The sequence below is a fragment of the Cnephaeus nilssonii genome (assembly GCF_951640355.1).
Source record: "Cnephaeus nilssonii genome assembly, chromosome: 5".
NCBI classification, from domain to species: Eukaryota; Metazoa; Chordata; class Mammalia; order Chiroptera; family Vespertilionidae; genus Cnephaeus; species Cnephaeus nilssonii.
Genome location: NC_137076.1, coordinates 8,070,345 through 8,096,376, shown reverse-complemented (window position 1 = coordinate 8,096,376; position 26,032 = coordinate 8,070,345). Strand labels below are relative to the sequence as shown.

The following is a 26,032-nucleotide window of genomic DNA, read 5'->3' as shown; positions in this document are numbered from 1 at the left end:
CAATTGGTTTTAGGAAACTGTGTGGTGGGGTCTATCCACTCTAAATGCTCCTTTACCGTATTCCAAGCAGTAGTCTGTTTTTCATGTTTATTGATGGCAAGTAAGGACTCTTTAATTTGCCTTTGCATCATGTTTACTTCTTCAGTAAGGTTATCATGAAAGACTCCCCATAGATGCTTTTTAACATCAATCCACTGATGGTGACTACTGTTCTCTTTTAAAGAGAGAACAGTAGTCACCATCTGTTAATTAAGCACTTGCCTGTTTGCTATGGCGTCCTGTCTTTCCCCCAGATATTCAATGGCTGCCTCTATTGCCTGTAGACTAGCTAATATTTTTTGATCTATGAGTTGTTGTATAGTGAATTCCCTAGTTATATTATAGGCCATATTGTCCACAAATGTGGCAGTCTGCACAGACTCAGAAAGGCCCACCACGGTGACGCTGGTGGTAGTAAGAATAACAACAGTCAAGATAATGGCTGCAATGAGCATTCCCAAAAATCTGTTGGGCCATAATTGGCTCCATGCTCTTTCTAAGACTTCGATAGCTGACGAGCCTTGCCATTTCCTGGTGAGATTAACAGGTATCAGGATTTCTGCTTGTCTTCTAAGTACCATAATAGTGCTGATGTTGAATGAGGTAATATTCTGGGTAGTAGTACAGGTGCAAAATAAGCTCCTTCTCCAACCTGAACTAGAAAAGATGAACTATGGCTTATTAGTAGATTGGGGCCCATAACAAAGACAAAGGGGTGAGTGGTGCAAATCAGGCTATTGTCAGTAAGATTATGAGTAAAAGTCATACTATAGTGGCCAGAGGGGTTCTGACAGTCACTGTGCCACAATTTCAAAGGGCTGAAAACATGGCCTAATCTCCATAAAGTTTCCTGAACTGGCAAGCCTAGTTCTCCGTGGGGAACGCGTCCCTCCTTCAGTCCAAACCTCAGGCATGCCTGCATAACCGATGTAACTAGCATTAGACACACGGTGTACCAGAATGTCAGTGTGCTTGGCTTGCAGATGACCATGTGGGCTCCAATCTGTAACCTGTTGGTCCCCTAGGACCGTCAAACGGGCATGATTTCCTCGACAAACTTCCCAATGGAATGCCTCAGCAGAGGGGTCCCACCGCTTATTTTGCTTACACGGAGGGATGGGAGGCACAGTAGCATTGGTCAGATTCCCGCAGGCCAGACTGCCTGCTGAGAGAAACATTTAATTTACCAAATTGCTTTAAAATGCTTTCTTATATCTGACAAACAAAAAGTCTAAGAATTAATAATACTTTCAGTAAAAGTTACAAAAACTATATAATCATTTTCTTTTTATTTAGTTTTATAATAAAATTGTTGTTTCTTTTGATTTTTTCTGTTAGTATTTCTATAAATTTAGATACTTTATAGAGTCATGTAAATGACATGGAATCTTGTCCTTTCTACAAAATATAATATTCTACAATATTATAACTGATAACAATTAGTTATAAATGAAAGTATATTAGAATTTATTTAATATGCATATATAAATAGAATATAATTATTATTTTCTTATTTGGCAGAGTTTTCCATATACCTTAAGTATAAAATTTTCTTTATGAGGAGAGAAATTAAATTATAAAATTTAAATCCTGGGAAGGTAGTCAAATATATTATATATTATTATTATTATTAAACAGTATTAAGTAATTTATTTAAAGTAATTAAGTTTTTTATTAACATAACATAATTATTTTAATAATCTATATTATAAAAGGCCAGTGGCCATAACGCTGTAACGACCAAACGACCGGTCACCAGGAGGTGCATGGAGCACCTCTCGGTCCCTCCCCGCCACCCACAAGCAGTGGCTCTTGCCGCGCGGTGGGGCAGGGCACCTCTTGTTGTGTGGCGGGAGGCGGGGCACCTTGCACGATTTCGCACGCTGGGCCTCTAGTATATATATAAAATCTTTGCTTCTTATGCAAATACAGGAAAAACCTTTTTTCCCCCTTACTTTTAGAAATAGGCTTATTTTTCCAATGGAAAATATACTTATATTTTTAAGAAGCATAACAGAGATAATATGACCTTGACAACTCTCAGGAGGCTGGAGAAGGGTGGGTGTGTATGTGGGGAGATAGCAGGCCCTGGGGTTTGTTCCCAGGACTGCAGTAACTCCTGGGCCTCTAACAGCTTTAGAGTAAAAGTACCATTTTTTTTTTTACAAGGAAAATGCCCCCCCCCCCCCCACCTACCCCACTGCTGCCATTTCTGCAGCCTATTCAAGGGCACTTTTGTAGCTCCAGTCCTTTAGGATGAATACTTGGGGAATTTAAATAATTATTTCCCATATTTTTTCTTTTTGAGTAGACTAACAATATGAAATCGTGTATATAAGAAGAGATCTTAAAAACAGAAATAAAAAGCCCCTACAGTAAATGAATGAGTACTCACACAAAAAAGATAGACTGGGACATTAGCCTTAGAATCTTATTTTATACTAGAGGCCCGGTGCATGACATTCATGCATGGGGGGGTGGATCCCTCAGCCCGGCCTGCGCCCTCTCACAGACTGGGACCCCTCAGGGGATGTCCGCCTGCCAGCTTAGGCCCACTCCCTTCAGGGTCCTCTCTCTTTGTTTCCTGGTGAGCCTGGCTAGAGGTTCAACAATCTTATTTATCCTTTCAAAGGATAAATTTTTTTTTTTTTTTTTGGTCTCTATGTCATTTATTTCCTGTCTGGTCTTTATTATTTCCTTCCTTGTACTTTTCTGGGCTTTTCTTGCTGCTCTCTTTCTAGTTCTTTAAGTTGTAGGGTTAGATAACTTATTACCAGTTTTTCTTGTTTTTTGAGGTAGGCCTGTAATGCTATGTAGTTCCTTCTCAGGACTGCTTTCACTGTGTCCCATAGATTTTGAATTGTTGTGTTTTCATTGTCATTTGTTTCAAGGGTGTTTTTTTATTTCTGCTTTGATCTCTTTGGTAACCCATTCATTGTTTAATAGCATGCTATTTAGCCTCCATGTGTTTTTTATTGTTTTTATTGGAGTTTATTTCTAATTGTATGTCATCGTGATCTGAGAAGATTGATATGATTTTAATCTTCTTGAATTTGTACAGACTTAGCCTATGTCCCAATATGTGGTCTATCTTTGAAAATGTCCCATGTGCACTTGAGAGGAATGTATATTCCATAGCTTTGGGGTGAAAAGTTCTGAAGATGTCAATTAGTTCCATCTGATCTAGTGAGTCATTTAGGATTGCTGTTTCTTTGCTGATTTTTTTACTAGAAGATTTATCCAGTGATGTCAATGGGGTTTTGAAGTCCCCTACTATGAGGATTGTATTGCTGTTAATCTCTCCCTTAATATCGTCCAGATTTTTATTTATTTTTTTTTTATGTATTTGGGTGCTCCTGTATTGGGTGCATATATGTTTACCAGAGTTATATTCTCTTGTTGAATCTATCCCTTTAGTATTACGAAGTGCCCCTCCTTATCTCTTGTTATGGCCTTCACTTTGAGGTCAATTTTGTCAGATATAAGTATTGCTACGCCAGCTTTTTTTTTTTTTTTTTTTTTCATTTGCCTGGAAAAAAAAATTTTTCCATCTCTTTACTTTCAGTCTGTGTGAATCCTTTGTTCTGAAGTGGGTCTCTTGTAGACAGTATATATATGGGTCATGTTTTCTTATCCATTCAGCAACTCTATGTTTTTTGATTGGAACATTTAATCCATTTACATTTAAGGTTATTATTGATAGGTACTTGTTTGTCACTGTTTTTATTCTTTACCCCTGTGTTCCTTCTTCCCTTTCTATTTCTTCTTTTTATAGCAGTCCCTTTAGCATTTCTTGCATTGCTGGCTTGGTGGTAATAAACTCCCATAGCCTTTTTTTTTTTTTATCTGTGAAGCTCCTGATTTCACCTTCAATTTTGAATGATATCCTTGCTGGGTATAGTATTCTTGGATTCAGTCTCTTGCTTTGCATGACTTTGTGTACTTCATTCCATTCCCTTGTGGCCTGATGTGTTTCTGTTGAGAAATCAGTTGATAGTCTAATGAGAGATCCTTTGTAGGTAAATCTCTGTCTCTCTCTGGCAGCATTTAAGATTCTTACTTTATCATTTGACATTTGTCAATTTAATTACAATGTGTCTTGGTGTCAGTCTTTTTGGGTTCATCTTGCTTGGGACTCTGTGTGCTTCTCAGACTTGTGTGACTTTTTTCTTCCCAAAGTCAGGGAGGTTTTCTGTCATTATTTCTTCAAACAGGTTTTCTATTCCTTGCTCTACTTCCTCTCCTTCTGGAACCCCTATTATGGGATGTTGTTTTGTTTCATGTTGTCCCAGAGCTCTCTTAGATTTTCCTCCTGCTTTTTAGTGTTTTTTTCCAGTTGCTGCTCTGCTTGAGTGGTGTTTTTTTTACCTTGTCTTCTAACTCGTTGATTCAGTCCTCAGCTTCTTCTAGTCTACTGTTGAAACCTTCCATTGTGTTCTTTATTGCAGCTATGTCATTCTTCATTTCCTCTTAATTCTTACACATGGCGACTCTTACCCAGATGTTTGAGCATCCTTATAACCATTATTCTGAATTCTTTCTCTGACAAATTGCTTGCCTCTATTTCATTTATTTCCTTTTCTGGTGATTCCTTCTTTTCTTTCATGTGGGGATTCTTTGTCTCCCCATTTTTGCTGTTCCTTTGTAATTTTTTCTGTGTATTAGATCACACTGCTATGCCACCCAGATTTTTTGAATTGGTCTCATGTTGGAGACCAAGCATGTCAAACTCAAAGGCTAACACGGGCCAAATAAACAAGGTGTAAGTTTATGTGGGCCACAAAAAAACAAAAACTTAAATTTTCATAGAAACTTAGGTTTATTTCAATAGAGGTATGCAGAATAAAAAGGGCTGAAATAAATGATTAATTGTTAACATAAAATAATAGAACATTTTAATAAAAACTCATATTTTTCTTGAACATTAACTTACCAAATACTGAATAACTGCACAAATTAATAAGCGTAATGCAAATAAACGTATTTTTCTTGTTCTCCGAAAGCAAAATATTTCCTGTTGCGCACACCAAACAAGTCAGTACAAGACTAATGACGTGGCAATTGGCTGCTAAAATATTCGCTGCTAAATATTAGTGGAGAGAAATGGTGTGCCTGGGCATAAGGTGCATAAGGGAAATGAATGCAACATGATTATAGTAATTAGTCATTAGTGAACATTGTAGCTCGTTATTAATAATTATGTATAACAGGATATTGTAAAAATTAAGTAACAAAATTTTTATTAAAACGTTTCTTACATCCCCTTATATTGGCTGGGCTGCAAAAATATTCATTGTGGGCCGCATGCAGCCTGCGGGCCATGAGTTTGGCATGCTTGTAGTAGAAGTTTTGTGTGACCCAATGGTCTCCTGGGCTGGGAGTTCTAGGGCAGCCCCCTACTTGAGATATTTGAGTTCTCCTGATGTAGTTGGGTCTTGAATCTTATTTTCCCATTCATGGATGGAGTCTCCTCTCAGGGTATCTGATTATGTGGCTCGCTCCCTACCACATCATGCCAACCGTTGTGGAGGCGCTGACCAAACAACACAAAATACAATACGACAAGACACGACACAGAAGGAACAGAACACAAATGTACACAAGACACCTATAACCCCAATAAAGTGACCACCAGAGAAAAGAGTTGGGAAATAGAAAAGAGAGCAAGAATGATAGCAAGGAAAAAAAAAAAAGACTATGGGTTGAGAACACAGCAAAACAAACAAACCAAAAAGCACAAACAAAAAACACCCAGAAAAAAAGGGTCAGAATCTGTAGATGCAGAGCTTAAATAGAAAAAATAAGGTTGAGGAATTGGATGAATAGGGCAAGGGCTATGGTTTAGAATAGAGGAGGGAGAAAAGAAATGAGAAGACAAGAAGAAAAAAATAATTTTTTTATTTTTTTTCTCTCTCTCTTTGAAAAGGAGAATAGAGGAGAGAGTAGATAAGCCTATATTTAAGAAGTGAAACAAATTTTAAAAATTAGGAGAAGAAAAGAGCAAGAGAAGAGAGAATAAAGGAAAAAATTGAGTTGTGAAGAGAAAGGAAAGAGAAGGGGAAATTGAGCAGGAGCAGGGAAGAGGAAATTAGATATATGAGTAAACCAACAGAGACTAGAATACTAATCCTCTCTAATAAAATGGTAATATGCAAATTAACCATCACTCCGCTACATAAGCCACGCCCACCAGCCAAGCCACGCCCACCAACCAATCAGGGCAAGTATGCAAATTAACCCCAATTCAAGATGGCTACAGCCACAGAGAGCAAGGTTTCCCAGGTAACAGAGCAAGCCAAGCTTTCCATAGCCGTTGCAGGCCTAAGCCTCCACTCAAGCTACAAAGTTTCAATTATAGAAGGTAAACAAATTCAAACAAATGGCAGCAGAATGGAGCTTGAGAGAACAGGCCAGGGTTGCCGGCGGCAACAGGGGAAGCAAAGCTTTCCGCACACCCTGGCCGGGCTCACCAGCTTAAGGCTACAAAGTTTCAATTGTAGAAGGTGAATTAACTGCCACAGAAATGGCTGCTGCCCCAGGCTACAAAGTTTCAATTGTAGAAGGAAAATAAATTCCACATACCAGGGTCTCCTCTTGGGTTGCCAGGGGCGTGGCCGGCCTGCAAACCACCACAGGCCCCTCGCTCAGGCCGCCCCACACCCCAAGGGAACCCCCACCTGATCCGGGACGCCCTTCAGGGCAAACCAGCTGGCCCCCACCCGTGCACCAGGCCTCTATCCTATCTAACAAAAGAGTATTATACAGATTGATCATCACTGCAACACACAATATAGCTGCCCCCATGTGGTCAAAGATCCTGCCCCCATGTGGACACAAGATGGCCACTACAAGATGGCCAGCAGGAGAGGGCAGTTGGGAGGCACCCGGCCTGCAAGGGAGGGCAGTTGAGAGGGACCAAGCCTGCAAGGGAGGGCAGTTGGAGGTGATCAACCCTGCAGGAGAGGGCAGTTAGAGGTGACCAGGCTGGCAGAGGAGGGAAGTTGGGGGCAAACAGGCTGGCAGGGGAGCAGTTAAGCATCAACCAGGCTGGCAGCAGAGTGGTTAGGGGGTGATCAGGCTGGCAGGCAGAAGCTTTTAGGGGCAATCAGGAAGGCAGGCAGGCAAGCAGTTGGGAGCCAGCAGTCCTGGATTGTGAGAGGGATGTCCGACTGCCCTCCAGAAGTCCCAGATTGGAGAGGGTACAGGCTGGGCTGAGGGACAACCCGCCGCCATGCACGAATTTCGTGCACCGGGCTTCTAGTACATCAATAAAGCAGGTAAAGAATTTCCATTTTTAAAAAGGGGGAAAAAGAAAGGAAAGAGAAAAACTAAAACGGGGATAGGAGGAGAAAAACAGGAGGAAAGAAAAGAGAAATGAGGAAGAAAAAGGAGCAAAAAAAGTAACAGATAAAATGAAAAATAAAAAAAATTTTAAACAATAAAAATTTAAAAATAAAAAAGTGAAGTGTCATTTGCTTCAGCCGAGTTGTAATGCCCCATGGGAGCTTGCTTAGGACCCCACCCTTCTGTTCTGTCTGCTAATTCCGGGCTCCCTGTGAGGTACTGAGGTGCTGGCCGCTGTCAGGCACTGTCTTTTGGCTTTCAGTGCCCTGTTGAAGCTCCAGCCGATCCACTGGTCCCAGGCTTATGTCTGTCCCCCAGGCCTTGCTGCAAGCAGGCGGGGCCAGTCTGCCCTCTTTGCCGGTCTGCCAGCTGCCAGTCTCAGTCACTCAGTGTCTGTTTCTGACAGGGCTTCAGGTAAGGTGGTGCTGTTTCACTTTCAGGGAGTAAGGTGCGTGTTTTTTTCCTGACTCAGAGCTATTCCTCCATGAGTGGCCCAAAATATTACTCTGGCCTTAGTTGGTCTGAGATCCTTGTATGGAGACCAATGGGGTTGGCTGGCAACCCGGAGTTTTTATCAGTCTGGTTCCTGGAATAGCAGGGCATTCGGCCCCTCTTCTATCCAGTCACTGAGGGCTCTTCGGGGCTATTCAGCGCCTGTTTCCTCTGTAAAGCTCAGAATGCAGGCAGGGTGTGGCCGGCTGTGTCCCCTGCCTTGAGGCTACTGGGAGGGGCTAGCTCTTCTGGGGAGGAATGGCCACTTAGGTTTGGAAGCTTGAGAACGTCCCAATGCAGGCCTCCTGGCCACGTCTCCCTGCCCTGCTTCCTCTCAGCCTCTCCTCAGCACCTCAAGGCTGTGCCTTTTGCCTCTCTCCCTGTGCTGAAGCCTCGGGGAGTGTTTTCAATCGAAAAGTCCTGTGTTCTGGGTTTAGTGAATAAAAGCAAAACCAAAACAACCACGAAACTGGATTTCTCTCTCCCCAGCATCTCGCTGCTCCGGTGCCTTTCGGACCACCTTTGGCGGGGCAGCCTTTTGCGACGTGGTCTTAGGTACGGACTCCCCAGCCACCAGCAGCCCTGCGGCTTTTCCTTTCCCCTCTCGCCAAGGGACGTGGTTTTGGTGCAACGCAGCTTCCTCCTCGCCCTCTCGGCCTGCTGGCCGGCTGTCCCTCTCCAGCCCAGATCCCCGTTCCTGCCATTTCTCCGGCTGTCCTCTGCCCTTCCTTATAAAGTGTCTCCTCAGCTGTGACTAATCTGTTCATTCCAGGTGGATGTTCTCCGGTTTAGTTGTTTTCCTAGTCTGGCCCCGGGATGAGGTACACGACACGACTGCCTATTGGGGCTGCCATTTTCTCTCCTCCTCTCCCAAAACCACCATCCCATTTCAGAGATAAGGAAACTGAGGCCTGTGGAGAGCCATGGCAGATGCAGAATTCAGGGCTCCTCACACCTCCCAGCTCAGCCCTGACTCCTTGTCCTGCCTTTCTCCACAGGCTCTGAGTCCAAGCCATGTGTCCAGCCTTTTGACCCTGGGGCTGCAGCCTTGACCACCAACAGCAGCCGTGGATCCTGGAGGCCTGAGCACCTGGACTTCTTCTCCACCATGGGGGACGAGCAGGCAGGTGTCTGACGCTGAGGCAGGCAGAAGCGAAGGCACCAGGACCAGCAAGTACACTTTATTTAGCACCTGCATGTCACCAGGCACTTTGTGTGCACTATCTCAGGGGACCTCATTATAACTTGGCAAATTAGTTATTATCCCACTAGAGGCCCAGTGCATGATTTAATCATGCACCTGGTGCACCAGCGGGCTGTCCGCCGGTGCCCCAGGCCTTCCGAAAGCCTCCGGCGCTGCGGAGGCTTTCGAAAGGCCTTGCGCCGGAGCAGACAGGCGGCCAGGTCCCCCGCTTTGGCCTTTGATCGCGGGGGACCTGTCCGGCTGGCTGTCCGCAGGCACCCCAGGCCTTCCGAAAGCCTCCGGCAGCCATGGTACAGACGCTGAGCTCGGGGCGCCAGAGGCGCCGCGAGCTCAGCGTCCTTCTGGCCCAATCAGCTACCCCGGCCACCCTGAGTCCCGCCCCCTGCGCCTCCTGCTGGCCCAATCGTGGGCGTAGCGGAGTGATGGTAATTTACATATTACCATTTTATTATGTAGGATACTACAGACGGGAAAACTGGAATCATTTCTGGAACAAGAAGGGAGAGGGAAGGGTGGGAGGGAGGAAGGGTGGGCAGAGAGATGAATGGGTGGATGGACAGATGGACAATGTATGGATGGAAGGAAGGAAAAAAGGAAGGGAGGGAGGGGGAGGGCAGGGAAGGAAGAAAAGAAGAAAGGGGGAAGGAAGGAAAGAATGAAGGACAGACAGATAAACAATGTATGGAAGGAAGGAAGGAAGGAAGGAAGGAAGGAAGGAAGGAAGGAAGGAAGGAAGGAAGGAAGGAAGGAAGGAAGGAAAATGGATGGACGGAAGGAATGAAAGAAGGAAGGGATGGAGGGGAGGGGAGGGAATGAAGTGGGGGAAGGAAGGAAGGAAGGACAAAGGGATGGATGGATGGATGGATGGATGGATGGACAATGTATGGATGGAAGGAAGGAAAAAAGGAAGGGAGGGAGGGGGAGGGCAGGGAAGGAAGAAAAGAAGAAAGGGGGAAGGAAGGAAAGAATGAAGGACAGACAGATAAACAATGTATGGAAGGAAGGAAGGAAGGAAGGAAGGAAGGAAGGAAGGAAGGAAGGAAGGAAGGAAGGAAAATGGATGGACGGAAGGAATGAAAGAAGGAAGGGATGGAGGGGAGGGGAGGGAATGAAGTGGGGGAAGGAAGGAAGGAAGGACAAAGGGATGGATGGATGGATGGATGGATGGATGGATGGATGGACAATGTATGGATGGAAGGAAGGAAGGAAGGAAGGAAGGAAGGAAGGAAGGAAGGAAGGAAAGAAGGAAGGAAGGAAGGAAAAGCAGAGGGATGGATGGATAGACAATGTATGGATGGATGAAAGGAAGGAAGGAAAGAAGGAAGGAATGGAGGGGGAGGGAATGGGAGGAAGTGGGGGAGGGAAGGAAGGAAGGAAGGAAGGAAGGAAGGAAGGAAGGAAGGAAGGGCAGATAGACTATTGATGGATGGATGGATGGATGGATGGATGGATGGATGGATGGATGGAAGGGTGATTAGATGGGTGAGTGGGTATACAGACGGATGGATGTAAAGGGAAGAAAAAGCTCACATGGGAGCTCTGAGCTAGAGCCACCTGCGGAGTGGTCTGAAGCCAGGCTGAGATGGCCAAGTTCTTACAATCACACATCAGTCAGTTGTAGCCTGTGGGCTTCTCAGGAAAGGGTGTGATTTCCCAGAGGGGGCTGACAACCCGAAATCATCTGCTGACAGTCCCCGCAACATCTGGGGCAGCAGGTCCTCACTGGAGGGGGTCTGGGTGGCATTTTACACTGCCCACTACTCTAAGGAAGGGCATTCTATGTAGCCACCTCTGTCATCCTGTATAATAAAAGCCTAATGTGCAAATTGTCCCCTCGACCAGGAGTTCCACCAGGGGGTGGGGCCGGCCGGCCAACCACCTGCGGCCCCTCCCCCTGGCCAGCCCCACCCCAGCCGGCGGTGGCAGCAGGCAGCCGGGGAAAGGGAGGCCCCAGCTGGCAGCCAGCAGCCACTAGGGACCCTACCCATGCACAAATTTCATGCATGGGGCCTCTAGTCTATATATATAAAAGCCAAGCGACCAGAACACCAGAACGACCGGAATGACCAGTCATTATGATGCACACTGTGGCAGCCAACCGGCCCCTATTGACCCCCCAAACCTCCTGTAGCCCCTCCCCCTGGCCAGCCTGGCCCCTGATCAGCCTCCCCCACCCTGATTGGGGGCAGGGCCAGCGGGCCAACCTCCCGTGTTCCCTCCCCTCCACCAGCCAGGCCCCAGTCAGCCCCCATCCAGGCTGGCCGGCTGGACCCCACCCATGCACGAATTCATGCACCGGGCCTCTAGTTTTATATAAGAGAACACTGGAGCCAAGCAGGGAACTAATTGGCTCAAGTGTCAGGGATGATCCAGGATAAACAAAAGTAGGACAGAGATGCAAATTGAGTTACGGCTCCTTCCAGGATTCTGGACCTCTTGAGTAGGAGCCGTGGGCTGCAGACAGTCAGGCCAACAAGATGGCGAGGGAGAAACTGTGCCTGGGGGAGCAGTGAGCACTCAGCATTGCAGGGAGGCTCTGCACCCAACACCTCCAAATAAACCCCTCCCCCTGTGTCTCAGCCGCTGGCACTCAATCGCCATAGCTGGAGGCAAGGGAAGCCATTGTCCCTGCCCCTCCTTCCCATCCCCGCCCCAGCCCTGTGAGTGCTGCCCTGCACAGCCCTCAGTTCTGTCCACATCTCTCCCTCCTTCTGCAGGCCCCTGGCAGAGGCCACCATAACCACTCCCCCAGGTGATCTGCACAGGTGTCCTCACTGCTCCACCAGCTCCTGTCTTGCCCCCCCCTACCCTCCCCCACACACACACCCCTCCCCCCTCCCAAGCCCATCTTGGCTCTGCATCTTGCATAATCTTTTCAAAGGCAAATCACAACCCCTCACCTCCCTCCCACCACTGTGTGGAGCCTGAAGATTAAATCCTTCGTCGGCCCACCAGGCCTCCTGGTCCAGCCCCATCCCCCTCCCTCCACACCTCCAGCCGTCAGGAGCTCTCCTTCCAGTTGTCGGAAGGTGCTGTGAACTCTCAGGCTGTGGGCTTCCGGATGTGCTGGGTTTTGTGGCCTGAAATGCCCTCACCCGTAGCCTCTGCCCACCCAACTCCTATTCATTCCTCAGGGCTTCCCGGCTGTCACTTCCTCTAGGAAGCTGGCCTCGATTGATTGATTGATTGATTGATTGATTGATTGATTCAATTTTACATTTAGTAGGACTTTTTATTGAAACTCTATGAACTGATAAGATGTAGATCATTTTAAGATATATGAAACTTGGTCCTGGCCGGTGTGGCTCAGTTGGTTGGCATTGTGCCCTGCATCAAAGGGTTGCCTGTTGGATTCCTGGTCAGGGTACATGCCCAGGTTGCTGGCTCACAGGAGGCAACCAATTGATGTTTCTCTCTCACACATTGATGTTTCTCTCTCTCTCTCTCTCTCCCTTCCTCTCTCTCTAAAAGTCAATTTTTTTTTAAAAGTAAGTAAATAAAATGTATGAAACTTGACCAATATGGTCAGTTAAAGAAATAATTTTTATGTCATGTGGAGACTATTTTATGTGGTTGGAACTAGGGGTTTTTTGGTTTGGTTTTGGCTAGGGAAGCTGTCTAAAGGTTATCTAACTTTTTTTTAACTAAGTTGCAGTTAGTAGGTCTTCACACCAATGATTACCCTGGGTTTTGTACTTTTTAAAAAGAGATTTTTCTAAGTAAAATTCCAATCTAGAATTCCTGTTCCTCCAGACTGGGTCAGGAGGCCCCCTTCAGATCTTCCCCAGCCCACGTCCTGGAACATCACATATTATAATTGCTGGATTTAATCCCCAATGTCCCCCAGTTCGCTCCAGGCAGCCAGGGACTGTGTGACTTGCCCAGAGAAAGGGTCCTGACTCCTGAAATAGGAAACTTGGAATATAAAAACAGTAACCACCCGAATATCTGCTTCCATCAATCGAGCACTTGCAATGTGCAAACCTCATCTCGTGTTACCTGCAGAGCCATCAGTCCTCATGTTACCTGCAGAGCCATCAGTCCATTTTAGAGATGAGAAAACTGAGGCCCATAGGAACTTGGCATTGAACTAGCCAGTTCAATGTGCAAACCTCATCTAGTGTTACCTGCAGAGCCATCGGACTAGAAGGCAACATTACCTTCATTTTAGAGATGAGAAAACTGAGGCCCATAGGAACTTGGCCGTGGGGACACTGAGCTGGCTAATAAAGCCATAACAGGACTGCAGACCTTGAGTAAGGCCTTTCAACCAGGCTGCCATTCAAGAACCATCCGTCCTGGTATTTATTTGCTTTTTTATTTAAAACCAAGTCCCTTTTGCCACGGTGAGATAGCACAAGGGAAACAATATGCATGACGTCGCTTTGGTGTGCTGCTGTTCCCTAATAGAAAAGCAGGTAAACAACTCCTTACCTTGTTAAAGACATGTTTATCGATGTGCTATTTAAATCTGCTCGCAGTAAGCCCGTCTGCAGAGGGGGGGTCCCGGGGCTATCTCGCCTCTGGGTCTGAACGGGGAGCCCGTTCCCCAAGGTTCTCCATGGTCCAGAGTGCAGAGCCTGAGCCAGTTACAATGATGAGTCAGAGGCCTGGACAGGCCCCCTCGGGCCAGCTCACACGTTTCCTCACCCAGGAGATGTGGGAGGAAAGGTGTAGGTCCTAGTGAAGCCCCTGCCTGTTCCTCTAGCAGTGTACCTGCTGCACGGACCGGGGCATCCTGTGCCCCCAGCCTGCCGCCCCCAGCTCTGGCCGGGTGCCCACTGCTGCCTCCTGTGAGGGACACCAGATGCGAGAGAGGGAGAGGGTCCCGGCCCAGGCCAAGAGGCTGTCCTGACGTGTTTATATTTATAGGAGGATGGAAACCAGAACCACAAGGAGACGTTTGGGGCGGTGGCCGAGGAGAAAGGAGGTTGCTGGAGGCTGTGCAGGCACCAGGGATGGGACTGGAGATCTGAAAGGAGGCCGCTGCCAGGGTCCCAGGAGGGCCCGGCGTTTTGACAGAGACTAAGGAAGGGGCCCGGGTGTGCCAAGGACAGAGGGCAGCAGGGGAGGCAGAGAAGGAGCAGCCGGAGAGGTGGGCGGGAAGCAGACCTGGGCACAAAGGAGAGATTCCGGGAGGACGGAGGCCTGGAAAACTGTGTGGCAGGTCCTTGAAAAATCAAAAATGCAATTACCATGCACTTCCACTTCTGAATAGCTACCCCAAAATATTGAAAGCAGGGACGCACACCTAGCGGCACACCCATGTTCAAAGCCGCATTATCCACAACAGCCAACGCGTGGAGGCAGCCCAAGTACCCCCAGCAGATGACGGATGTGCACAGTGTGCTCTGTTTACATCCACACTGTGTGGTCCACCCATACGGCGGACTGTTACTCGGCCTTAAAAAGGAATGGAATCCCGGCACATGCTAGAATACAGATACACCTTGAAAACATCAGGTCAAAGGACATAAATCAGACACAAAAGGATAATATCATGTGGTTTCCCTTTTAGGAGGTCCCTAGAGGAGTCCCCTCCACAGAGACGGTGGAGTCCAGGTCCCCAGGGGTCGGGAGGGGGCGAGAGGGAAGGGGAGTTAGAGTGGGACAGAGACAGAGTGTCTATCTGGGAGGATGACAAGCTCTGGAGCTGGATGGTGGTGACATGATGTGAATGCACTTAATGCCCCTGAACTGTACACGTACAAATGGTAGAAACTGGTACACTTTCTTATGTATATTTTGCCATAATACCAAGAATGACAAGGGAGAGGTCAGAACGTAGAGAGCTCCAAGTGGGTGAGGTCAGGAGGAAAGGCCAGGCTGCATGACTCTCCCCTCCTTATTCCAAGGCACGTGTGGCCTCCGCCGTGCCTCCTGCCAGCCAAGATCCTCAGCTGACCAAGAGCCTGGCTTTCGGTTAGCGGGTACTTTTCCACTTCAAACTGGAAACGTCCCCACACCAAGACTTAGCCGGAATCCCTCCCTTCTCCCTCACCTGGTAAAAAGACTGGCCGTGCCACATGGCCCTGGGGTAGGGTTCCAAAGTTGCACAAATAAAATGACAGGACATCCAGCTGGATTTAAATGTCAAACATTGCCACATTTGGGATAGACCTATACTAAAAAACTTACTTGTTGTTTATCTAAAATTCAAATTTAACCAGGTGTCCTGTATTTTATCTAGTAACCCTCTCCTAGGGCCCTCTTGCAGAATTCATGCAGGGGGACACCTTCAGGCCACCAACTGGGACAGTCCATTAAGGGCTTCCTGAGATCACATAATGCCTGAGGCAGGAGCGGCCCACCCACCCAGTTACCTACCAAAAACTTATCTGGAGACAGTCCTAACAAAGGCCTGGAAAGGGACAGAGGGACACCTTACCTAACCTCAAGGGGTCGGGGTAATAGCCTGGAGGGCATGCCAAAATTGGGTTTTGAAGGATGAATAGGAGTTCACCAGGCTGACTCTAAGTGGGCTGGGAGAAAAGGGCCTCCAAGAAGAAGAAAAGGCAGGCGTCCTGGCTGGAAAAATTGACAAACAGAATGACTGGGAGGAAGAGAGAGAAGGGCAAAGGAAGTAGGGGAAAGGAGCAGAAAGCATCGAGTAAAGAAAGAACATAGAGCTTGGGTGCAGACAGACCTGAGTTTGAGCCTAGCTCTGCTATTTACGGACTGCGCGGCTCTGGGTTAGTCCTTTCTCCTCCCTGCCGCTTTGTCTCCTGATCCGGAAAATACTGCCCCCTGGTGGAGCTGCTGTGAGAGACACATCTGCGAATCTGGTCTCTAACCCTGCCTGGCATGCTGCTGCCTCCTGGGTGGGAGGGAACCTGAGGCTACGAGGGGCCAGAAGCAGGGGGCAGCTGACCCTGGAGCCTTTCGTACTGTGCGGAGGAGCTGTGGCGTCTACCTGTTGGGAGGAAAAGGCAGTGGAAGGCCTGACTGCTCAGATGTTCCCGAGTCCTCTCTGGTAGGAGGGGGCAGAAATGGGGGAGCTGAGCGAGAAGGGTGCAGGGTCTAGGACTGTAATTCCGTAAATGCTGAGAATTTGTTCATCCTGAATCTCCTTGCATTGCTTTTGAGTTGCTTTAAAAAATACATTAAAACATTATCTTGATTCCTGAGTTCTGGGTCCCCCCTTCAGTTCTGTGCCTCAGGCAGATGCCTCACCTGCCTCACCCTAGTCCCAGCTGGGTAGGGAGACTTAGGGCCCAGGAGAAGCGTGAGCCCCAAGCAGCCCTGCAGTAAGGACAGCACTCCTCTGGTGGTGCTTGCCAGCTTGCATTTGCAGCCTTGATCTTCCCTGAGCCCTAAAGTGAGCAGGGTGAGCAGGCAGGGCCGGGCTACTGAAGACAATGGACCCTGAAGACAATGGGTCCATCGGGAACTCAGAGGGAGGCAGAAGCCCTTTTGGGGGGAATAAGGCCTTGAAGGCCCAGGTGAGACAGAGGCCTGTGGGATGCCCTCCATCCCAGCCCACCCACCCGGAGAAGGCGCGGAGCTCAAGTGGGACAGCAGGGATATGGGCAGGCTGGGTCTTGGTGCCTCTGCTGCCTTCCGCCAACGTGCTCTTCTCCCCTCCCCCCCCCCCCCCACCTGCAGGAGGATGCGATTCCTGGGCCGCTCGGGGACAGCACAGAGGACCTCAGCCTGGACTTGGGGGCCCTTCAGGGCAGCCAATATCTCCAGGACCTGGGCCTTGAGGCCCCTGCCCACAGCCAGACTGGAGCGGCCGGGGACAGTGACCCCCCTAGCGGAGCAGCAGGAAGCGGTGCATCCTCCTCCAGCTCAGCAGGACCCCAGGGCCGGCCTCGGCGATGCAGCTGGGCGAGGCCCCGCAGCTGCTCAGACAGCTGGCAGAGGTTGGTCCCCGCCACGGAGCCTTCCGTGACCCCTCCCAGGATCCGGGGTGTCCGCACCGGCAGAGGCAGCCCCCTTCCAGGACACAAATCCACGTGCACGGGAAAACATGAGGGTGTGCAAGCCCCAAACGACACTGTACACACACACTGCAGACAGGTGCGATCCCAGGTGTGCACGCTTGCCCACGCACACTCGGTGTACCGCTGCCCACGTTCACCGCACAGGCTTGCGCATTCACTGGCTCTGACCCGTACCTATCGGCCTACATGTCCGACTTGCAGGGCAGTGGCACATGCATGCACAAAGCCACAGATGCGCTTGGAATCAAGACACATATTGCCCTGGCTGGTTTGGCTCAGTGGATAGAGCATCGGCCTGCAGACTGAACAGTCCCAGGTTCGATTCCAGTCAAGGGCACATGCCCGGGTTGCAGGCTCAATCCCAGGTGGAGGGCGTGCAGGAGGCAGCCGATCAATGACTCTCTCTCATCACTGATGTTTCTCTCTCTCTCTCTCCCTCTCCCTTCCTCTCTGAAATCAATAAAAAATATATATTTTTTAAAAAGACACATATGAATGCTCGATTCCACACACACCACAGTGGCAGCCCTAAAGAGTGGAGGCGGGTGCTTTAGCCACCCCCACGCAACCCCTCCAACCCTCTCACCCCAAATGGAAAGCCAGTCCATGTAAAAATGGGGGGTCTGTGATGCACATGTAGCTTCAGCAAATCCACCAACCCAGCTCCTCCCCCCACCCCCCCACCCCCGCTCCTCCTCTGATACAGGGCGATCTGGACCCCTCTCCATGGCCCAGAAGTGTCATCTGCAGGTCCTCCCCACCCCCCAGATGCTGGAGCTGAGCGGCAGCCGGTGGAGAAGCCCTGCTGACGCCCTGAATCCCTCCCTTCTCCCCCCAGGTTCAGCCTGGACTCCTCGGCTGTGAATGAGGGGCCCTGTCTCCCGCGGACGCTGGCTACCCTCTCTCTGAACCTTCCTGGAGAGGGTCCGCAGGCCTGGACTAAAGAGTGTCTCTCCGGGGGCGGGGCCCCAGCGGAGCACCCAGGCAAGGTGGGTGCAGCCTGCAGCCAGGGACAGTCACACCTCTGGGCCCAGGAGCCGCGCTGCGGGCGGGAAGGAGAGCCCCACCCATAGGACCACCTGCCATGGCTGGGCGGTCTGCGCTGGAGCCCACGGCTGGGGAGTCTCTGAGCCTGAGATTGCAGCCCAGGCCTGAGGATTCTTCCCTGAGGCGGGCCCACAGCAGGGGACCCTTGGCCGGAAGTGCAGCCCATTAGCTGGGGGCAGGGGACTCCTCGGCAGGCGGCCTTGCAGCGGGAAGGGAGCCCTGTCTGTGCTTGGAGTCTGCAACCCAGAGGCCTCTTCTTAAGCCCGGGTCTCCAGCCCACAGCTGGGCGAGAGCCTGGGCCCTTTGCTCCGGACGGACCTGCAGACGGACTGGTCCTGGAACCTGCAGCTCACTGTCAGGGCCGGCCCACAGCCCAGCCCGGGGCAGGGGACCTGCCCAGCATCTCTGGGGAGGGTACGGCTCCAGCATCTGGCTGCTGGGGGACCCACTGCCCTGTGCCTGGGGGCGCCCTGCAGGGGTCCTCAAACTTTTTAAACAGGGGGCCAGTTCACTGTCCCTCAGACCGTTGGAGGGCCGGACTATAGTTAAAAAAAAAACTATGAACAAATTCCTATGCACACTGCACATATCTTATTTTGAAGTAAAAAAACAAAACGGCAAAAACACCCGCATGTGGCCCGCGGGCCGTAGTTTGAGGACGCCTGGGCTGGAGGCTGGGCGGAGACCTTGATCGGGAGCCTTCCTGCAGCCGCCGGCACCGCCGGCTTAGCGAGGTGCTTGTTCCCCGCAGGAAGGTGCCAGCCTGGAGGAGAGAGTGAGGTCACAGTCGGTTCCCGTGACCTTGGACGAGATCAGCGCCCTGGAAAGCTCTCGGGCTTCGGAGGTGCCCGCTCAAGCTGCCCAAGGTAGCCAGGCCCGGGGGTTCCCGCACTCACACCGAGCAGGGCGGTGGGGCTTGGCTAGAAGGTGCGCTGGATGGGTCCCAGCTGGGCCCCGAGGATGTGGAGGTCCTGGGGGAGGGGTTCCAGAGAGGGGGGGAGCCTCCAGCATCTGCCCCGCCCCTCCCCCAGGGGCCTGGAGCCAAGGTGGCCCCACCACCGCCATGGCCTCGCCTCCCTTCTCCTCCTGACTCTGTCTCTTTCGTCGCCCCCCCTGCCTGTCGGACTCTGGGTCCTGAGAGCTGTGTCTCTGGTGTCAGGCAGACCTGCAGGCCAAACCCAGACCCGCCACTTTCTGACGTCTCAGCCCTGCAGCCTCTCTATGAACTGAGACAGTGTACCGCCTTAGGGCCACTGGGGGCACACACACACACACACACACACACACACACACACACACGTGCAAAGCACTTAGCACATCCTAAGCTCTTGTGAAAAGCTGGGGACACCTCCATCCCTGCTCTCTTGCCTCTTCCCGCCTCTCCTCCAGAGAGTGGCAAGGCCCCTCGGGCCATCTCCAGGTCTGCAGGGGTGGGTCAGAGGGCGCCCCCTGCAGGGCGGGGCTCCTCAGTCACTCCGCAGGAGGGCGGGGTGGGGGGAAGCTCCTCAGACCTGTGCTTCCTGATGTTGGGTCACTTCCAGGCCTGGAGCCACCCGTGCTGGAGTGTCTGGAAAAGGACCACGTGGAACCAGATCACGTGTGAGTGTCTGCCCCCTGCGGGGAGGAGCCCCAGCGGACAGCCGGGGGGCGGCTGTGGGAGGAGGCGTGCAGGTGTCAGCACTGCGGGCAGCAAGTGACCCGGCAGCCACGGTCCCTCTCAGTCCCCATGACCTCATCTTCTCTCCCACCCCACCCTTCTCCCCGGGAGGGACAGGCCCCTCAGAGAGGTTCCGACAGGCCTCAGGAGGGGGCCGGGGCTCCTGGGTAGGGTCTGCTTCAGGACCCAAGGCAGGTGAGGCCATGCCCCTCACCTCGGGGAACTGGTCTGTAATCTGGGACGACTGTGGGCTCTCTTATTCCCGCCCAGGCTGATGGTGCAGCAGGTACTGCAAGAACTTCGACAGTTCCACGGGTAAGTGGAGGGGAGACAGGCGAGGGAACGGGGGTGGGAGGACAGGAGTGGGGCAGACAGGGGACTAGACGGGTATGGGGGACAAGTGTGGGAAAGGACAGATGTAGTAGGTGGTTGTGGAGAAGTGTGGGAACACAGGTGTGGAGGACAGATGTGGAGCGACAGGTATAAGAGGACAGGTGTGAGAGTCAACAGGTGTGGGAAACAGGCTATAGAGAAGACAGGGAGAAATGGGGACAGGACAGGTGGGAGGGGAGGCCGTGGGGAGGGGGGGCCGGTGGGAGGGGAGGCCGTGGGAGGGGGGCTGGTGGGAGGGGAGGCCGTGGGAGGGGGGCCAGTGGGAGGGGAGGCTGTGGGAGGGGGGCCGGTGGGAGGGGGGGCCAGTGGGAGGGGAGGCCGTGGGAGGGGGGCCGGTGGGAGGGGAGGCCGTGGGAGGGGGGCTGGTTGGAGGGGGGGCCGGTGGGGAAGGGAGCAAGGCCATGTAGGGAGGAGAGAGCCGCACTGGCCACGAAGCCTCTGCAGATGGAACAGATGTTAGAAAAGCTCCCCGGCTCGCTGATTCTGTTCCACCCGGCGTGGCCCTGCCTTCTGTGGGAACACATGCCCCAGTGACCATACATGCAAGCCCACATGGGAGGAAGGGTGGGCTCTCGGGCCATGGCAGCGGGCAGCGGGCAGCGGGCGCACACCTAACCACAGAAACCCGGGGGAAGAGGGCCACTGGGTGGGGGAGGGGCTGCTGACCCGGTGTCTGTTCCCTCTGGTCCTGCAGGGCTCAGCAGAGGGCTCAGCTGTCGGTCAGCCCCCGAGAAGCCCCCTCAAACCTCACCTGGTTTGAGTTCCTGTCTGAGTAAGTAGGCAGAGCTGTTGGCGGGGAGGGGGGGCGGGGGGGCAGGTGGGAGCCGAGCACTGGGTCTGCACAAGCGTGTCCTGGCAGCCCTCGGTGCCTGGCCTGGGCTCGGGGCAGGAGCTGGGGTCCCCATCCTCTCGCTGGAACCACCAAGGGCAACAGCAGGGGTGAGGGTGGGGCTCCCTCATGCACCTGCGGTGGGGGAGGAAGACTTCCTGGAGGAGGTGCCCGCTGGGACTGGGTTCTGAGGGAAGGGTAGAGTTCGTCAGTCCGCGGAGCTGAGGATGGGGAGAGAAAACAGTGCCTTCTGGACTGGGGACCAGTGTCACGGTGGGGCTGGGAGGAGGGACAGTGGAGGAAGTCAGCAGGGGCCGGATCACCTCTGCAAAGCTGAGGCCACAGCTGCCTAGTGACTGAGGATGGTGAGCGCAGATGGCTGGGCAGGCAGGGTGCAGCCTGGAGGTGCAGAACCCCCGCCAGGGATAGATTCTGCCCAGCTGGGCTTGTTTGTTGTTGACCTAACAAGTATTTATTAAATAAAGATGTGCCTGTGATCAGGTGAGCCAGGGCAGTGATACGGGGAGGGAAGGAGAGCTGGGTTTGAGAGAAATCCCGCAGGAAGAACGGGCAGGATTTATAGGCTCATTAGATCTGGAGGTGGGGGAGGGGGGAATCAGAGGGAGGAGGCAGGGATGGCAGAGCCACGATTTCCAGCCCAGGCCCATCAAGGGACCTCAAGCTTGAGACCATGCCGCTTGCCCCCCTGCAAACCCAATCCCTGTGGCTCCTGGAACTTTGCAAACAGCCTCAAACGTCTGATGAGTGAACAAATGAGTGAGAGAAGGAGGGAGAGAGGTGGGGACCACAGAAGAGGTGAATCAGGAGGAGGAGGCCACAGCGAGGTGGATGCAGGGCGGTTCCAGGAGCGACGTGCAGGACTGGCTCGGAATGGCCCTCTGACCCTGCTGCCCGCCCCCTCAACACCCCCCATCCATCTTCCCACCCCTCAGGAGCGAAGACGGAGCCAGCAACATCGAGAGGAGTGACAGGGGCACGACCAGGGTGAAGTGCAGACTCAGCTCCCTCCGCAGTCGAGTCACCAGGCACAAGGACAAGGTCAGGGGGTAGGGCACGGGGCCCCCTCTGCCTGCCTCGGCATGTCAGCGTGCCCCTGGCCCTGCAGCCCTGTGGTTCTAAGTCTCACCTCTGTCCCCCACAGGGGAAAAGCCCGATCCCGCTAAAGGACAAGGATCAGGATGCTCGAGAGAGAAGGGAACGTGTCGATGGCCACCCGCTGTCACGAGGAGCCTTCTCCGGCCACGCCGGCTGCCCCCTGTGCAGCACACCAGCGCTCAGCCCCAGTAAGTCAGGGGGCCCCGCCGGCCCCCCGGATGGCAGCCACTTTCTCTACTTTTCTAAATCGCTCTTGTGGCCGCCCTCGCTCTTTGCACTCTTGTCCCATTTCGCCCTTGCCAAGGGTGGGCTGACCGTGGCTCCCTGGACAGCACCAGCATCGGTCCCCACGGGCAGGGACCATTTGGTTAGCGAGGGGCCCCCCAAAATTCCCTCTCAAGTTTCACTTTTGTCGTTGTAAAAATCCTCTTGCGAAATGTGGACTCGGGCAGGGAATTGGCTGGCGAGGGCTGCACCACGAAGTCCTCCGTGTGGCCTGTTTTCTCGCAGCTCCTTCCGCGGGCCCCGGGGACGGACAGCCCGGTCTCTCGCCGCCTGTCTGGCCGCTCCCTGGCCGGTGGCTGCCGAACGGCAGGCCTCACACCGTGTCTTCCCTGCGTGCGTGTCTGTCTCCCAATGTCCCCTTTCTTACAAGGACACTAGTCAGCCACATTGCTTTAGGGGCCCGTCCTCCTCCAGCGTGACCTCATCTGAACCTACGACGTCAGCAATGACCCTATTTCCAAATGAGGCCACCTTCTGAGATACTGGGGGGACGAGGACTGCAACCTATGAATGGCGGGTGTTGCCGGAAAGGGGACCGGCCCGGAGTGGGTCTGCCTAGGGCCAGCTGGGCCCGTGTGGGTTCTTGACTTTGTGCAGGAAGAACTTCACAACAGGAGTCCGGGGGGCTACGAGGGACCGTTTATTAAAGCCGGGGGCAGTGAAACAAAGGGCTTCGCGTAGAAGAAGCAGCAGGAGAGCCCCGGCTGGGCTGCCCTCGCTCTCAGGGAGTCAGAGAAAAGGGGGCCTTGGGGACAGGCTCGGGGATTAGCCGGGACGAGCTGCTGCTGCCCTTTGCTCCCCAGGTTGCAAGTCCCTTAGCGTTTGGGAGATGCCTGTCTGTGGGGGAAGAAGAGGGGGAAGAGGGGAAAGGGTGTGGCGGGGGCTGCTCCCGAGGAAGAGCATGTGTTGGGTCATTTGTCTGGAGGCTTCGAGATAGAGGCTCTTCCCAAAACGGTAATACAGCCGTCCAGGTGTGGGGCCTTGAACCCGTGGCGGATTCTGGAGGCCTCTGGCCTCCCGGGAGGCTTCCATCCCCGTGTCTGCCGTGGATAGACAAAGTCTGGCCTTTTAACTGGCTTCTAATAGTTGGGCCAGTAACCTGTCGCTGTCACCGTTTTCTAACAGCCTCAGTCCCTTAAGAGGCCTGGTAGCAGGAGACAGCGTCCCTTCAGAAAGAAATGAGCCCAGCCAGCGTTTCTGGGTTCAAATTCTATTTCCAGCAAGTTTCCAAGATCAGGTAACAAAACCCGTTTATGTCTCTGAGCACCCGTGCATTTGAGGCTTTTCTCTATTAGCTATCCCTGTGGAAGAGCATGAATGACAACCAGTGACCTTGGTGTGAATTACTCCCAGGCAAGCTGCGGGCGAGGGCAGGGCCTCCCACCCTAACAAGGCTGCCAGAGCAGACTGCAGCTCGCGGCCTCGCAGCAACAGAGCAGAGGGCGGGCTACACTCCGGGGCAGCTTTTCGGGGTGACTTTTCTCTGTCCAGGAATTCTCTGTTGCCCCCTCCCCCAACCCCTGGTGTCCAGCCAGGAGGTCCGAGGGGTGCCTTGGCTGGGGAACTCACAGGGGGCTGTGGGCCGCCCTAAGTCCCAGGCTAGGGGCACGGAGTCTGACTGTCCCTCCTGGGCCTAAGCAGGTGGGGGCGCTTGGGGTTTCACACCCCAGGAGTGAATTCCAAAGAATAGGGAGTGTGCGCTGCTGGCTCTTCACATTTGGGCTGTGAGCCTTTCCTAAGTCCCCGGCCAGGAGCCCGGGGTTTCGGTTCCCTCCAGGCGCTAAAAGAAGCTGGGGAGCCACTCTTCAGCTCCCCTCCCCCCAGGCCCCGGGGATCAGGAGCCAGCGATCACCGGGAGCCCAGGAGCTGCTGCAAAGGCATCTCCTGTGGCCGTATGCTCAGGCCCCACTGTCGGATTCTGTGCACCTGGCCGCCAGCAGTGCAAGGCTAAGACAGGAAATGGACCAGGACAGGAGAGAGGGGGCAAGAGGGACAACCCTCGCCCCCCCCCCCGCCCACCCCCAGTGCAGGCCAGATGCAGGCCAGAACAGCTGCGGGAACACAGGGTCCCGTCAGCTTCTATTTCTTCTGCGATTTTATCTTCCGAGGGCTGGTTTGGAGGCTCAAATGGGCTTCTTGAGTATCAGGGAGATGACAATGGCAGGGAGGGGTGTTTTCCGCGTGTTCCACAAGTCCGTTCTCCCAGTCACGCCCCTATTGTGGGGGGCGCTCTGATGCACCATAGGATGTGGAACCGCATACCTGGCCCCCACCCACTAGATGCCAGCACCCCTCCCATGGAGTCAGGGCAACCCAAAATGGCCCCAGACATGGCCACACGCTCCCTGGAGGACAGGACTGCCCTGGGTGAAAACCAGGGGGCTAGAGAGATGGAGAGCAGGGCCTAGAAATTACACCTCCACCCTCGGAGCCGGTTACGGTTGATGTTTAATTTCGTGCCTTTCCTGGCTCCACACGGGGCGTTGGCTCCTTCTTCCTCATTCCTGCCTCTCACCGAGCACCGAGCACCGCTGTGGTTTGGCCTGGTGCAGAGCCGGGGTGTCCGCTGCTGGTGCTGTGGTCAGGAGCGTGCGGTTTTGAACTGTTTGTCCATCGAAGGCGCTCCAACCCGCTTTCTGACACACAACCTGTCCTTGGCTGAGGCTGGCATGGGCTTTGCAAGTGCAGAATGCGCTGACAACTTCTGTGTCTTGAAGTGCTTCTCAGCAGCAGGTGATTTCCTGTTTCTGCTCTTTGGGGGTTGAGTTTGAGTGATGACAGGGGGCCTTCCTGGAGGGCCCTGGCTCAGGCATCGGACTCAGGGAGCTGGTGAGAAGTTGGCAGAAAAAAGGGTGAGATCTAGAACCGTCCACAGACGGACATAGGGAGCGGCTGCTTTCACGCACAGAGGCGAGGTGGAGTATTCTGCAGCACGATCGATCCCAAAGGTGAAAAAGTTTGCTGTGGGGCTCTTGACAGAAAACGTTTGCTGGCCCGGGAACTAACTTAGTCTGCAGCAAGGAAGACCCAAGAAGACTTGCCCCAGCTAGCAGATCAATAAACCCCTTAGCAATATGACCTTGAAGGAGGAGGGTTCCGACAGGGACTAATTTCCTGAACGCCACGTTACAGTCACAGAAGGGACCCCCTTCTTTCCCCTAAACTTTTAATTTTAGATGTAACAAAAGGTGCAAAAAGAATAAAGAGGGTCCTCTTATATCTTTCACTTAGCTTCCCCTCATGTTAACCTCTTATACTAGTACTAGAGGCCCGATGCACGAAAATTCGTGCAAGAGTAGGCCTTCCTTCCCAGGCTGGCTTCCCTCGGCCCTGGCTTTGTCAGGAAGGATGTCCAGAATGACGTTCAGTCTAATTAGCATATTACCCTTTTATTATTATAGATGACCACAGTACACTGGTCACAATTTAGCAACCAACATTGGAACAACTCTACTTACCAAACTCCAGCTTCAGATTCCACCGGTTGTTGCTGTTGTTGTTTTTTGTTTCCGTTAGGGTGCTCTTCCTATTTTCGGATCCAGCTCAGGACACGTTATCTTTAATCATCCTGCCTCCCATCTCTCTGGTCTGTGATGGTTTCTCAGCCTCTTCTTATTGTTCATGACCTTGACATTCTTGAGAAGTATTAGCCTTGTGTCTTGTACAGTGTCCTCCAGTCT

At 52.4% G+C, this 26,032-nt stretch overlaps 1 protein-coding gene across 1 annotated transcript; it reads left to right on the top strand.

Annotated features, from left to right (window-relative positions):
• Positions 1–16,437: 16,437 nt before the first annotated feature.
• LOC307100314 (rho guanine nucleotide exchange factor 18-like) lies at positions 16,438–22,439 on the top strand (the record flags this gene model as incomplete). The annotated part of the gene is made up of 10 exons (XM_079772700.1): positions 16,438–16,521; positions 16,685–16,944; positions 17,864–18,014; positions 18,824–18,938; positions 19,614–19,671; positions 20,000–20,044; positions 20,817–20,894; positions 21,905–22,010; positions 22,114–22,255; positions 22,372–22,439. 10 exons carry the CDS (start codon positions 16,438–16,440, stop codon positions 22,437–22,439), a joined length of 1,107 nt encoding a protein of 368 aa, XP_079628826.1.
• Positions 22,440–26,032: the final 3,593 nt, after the last annotated feature.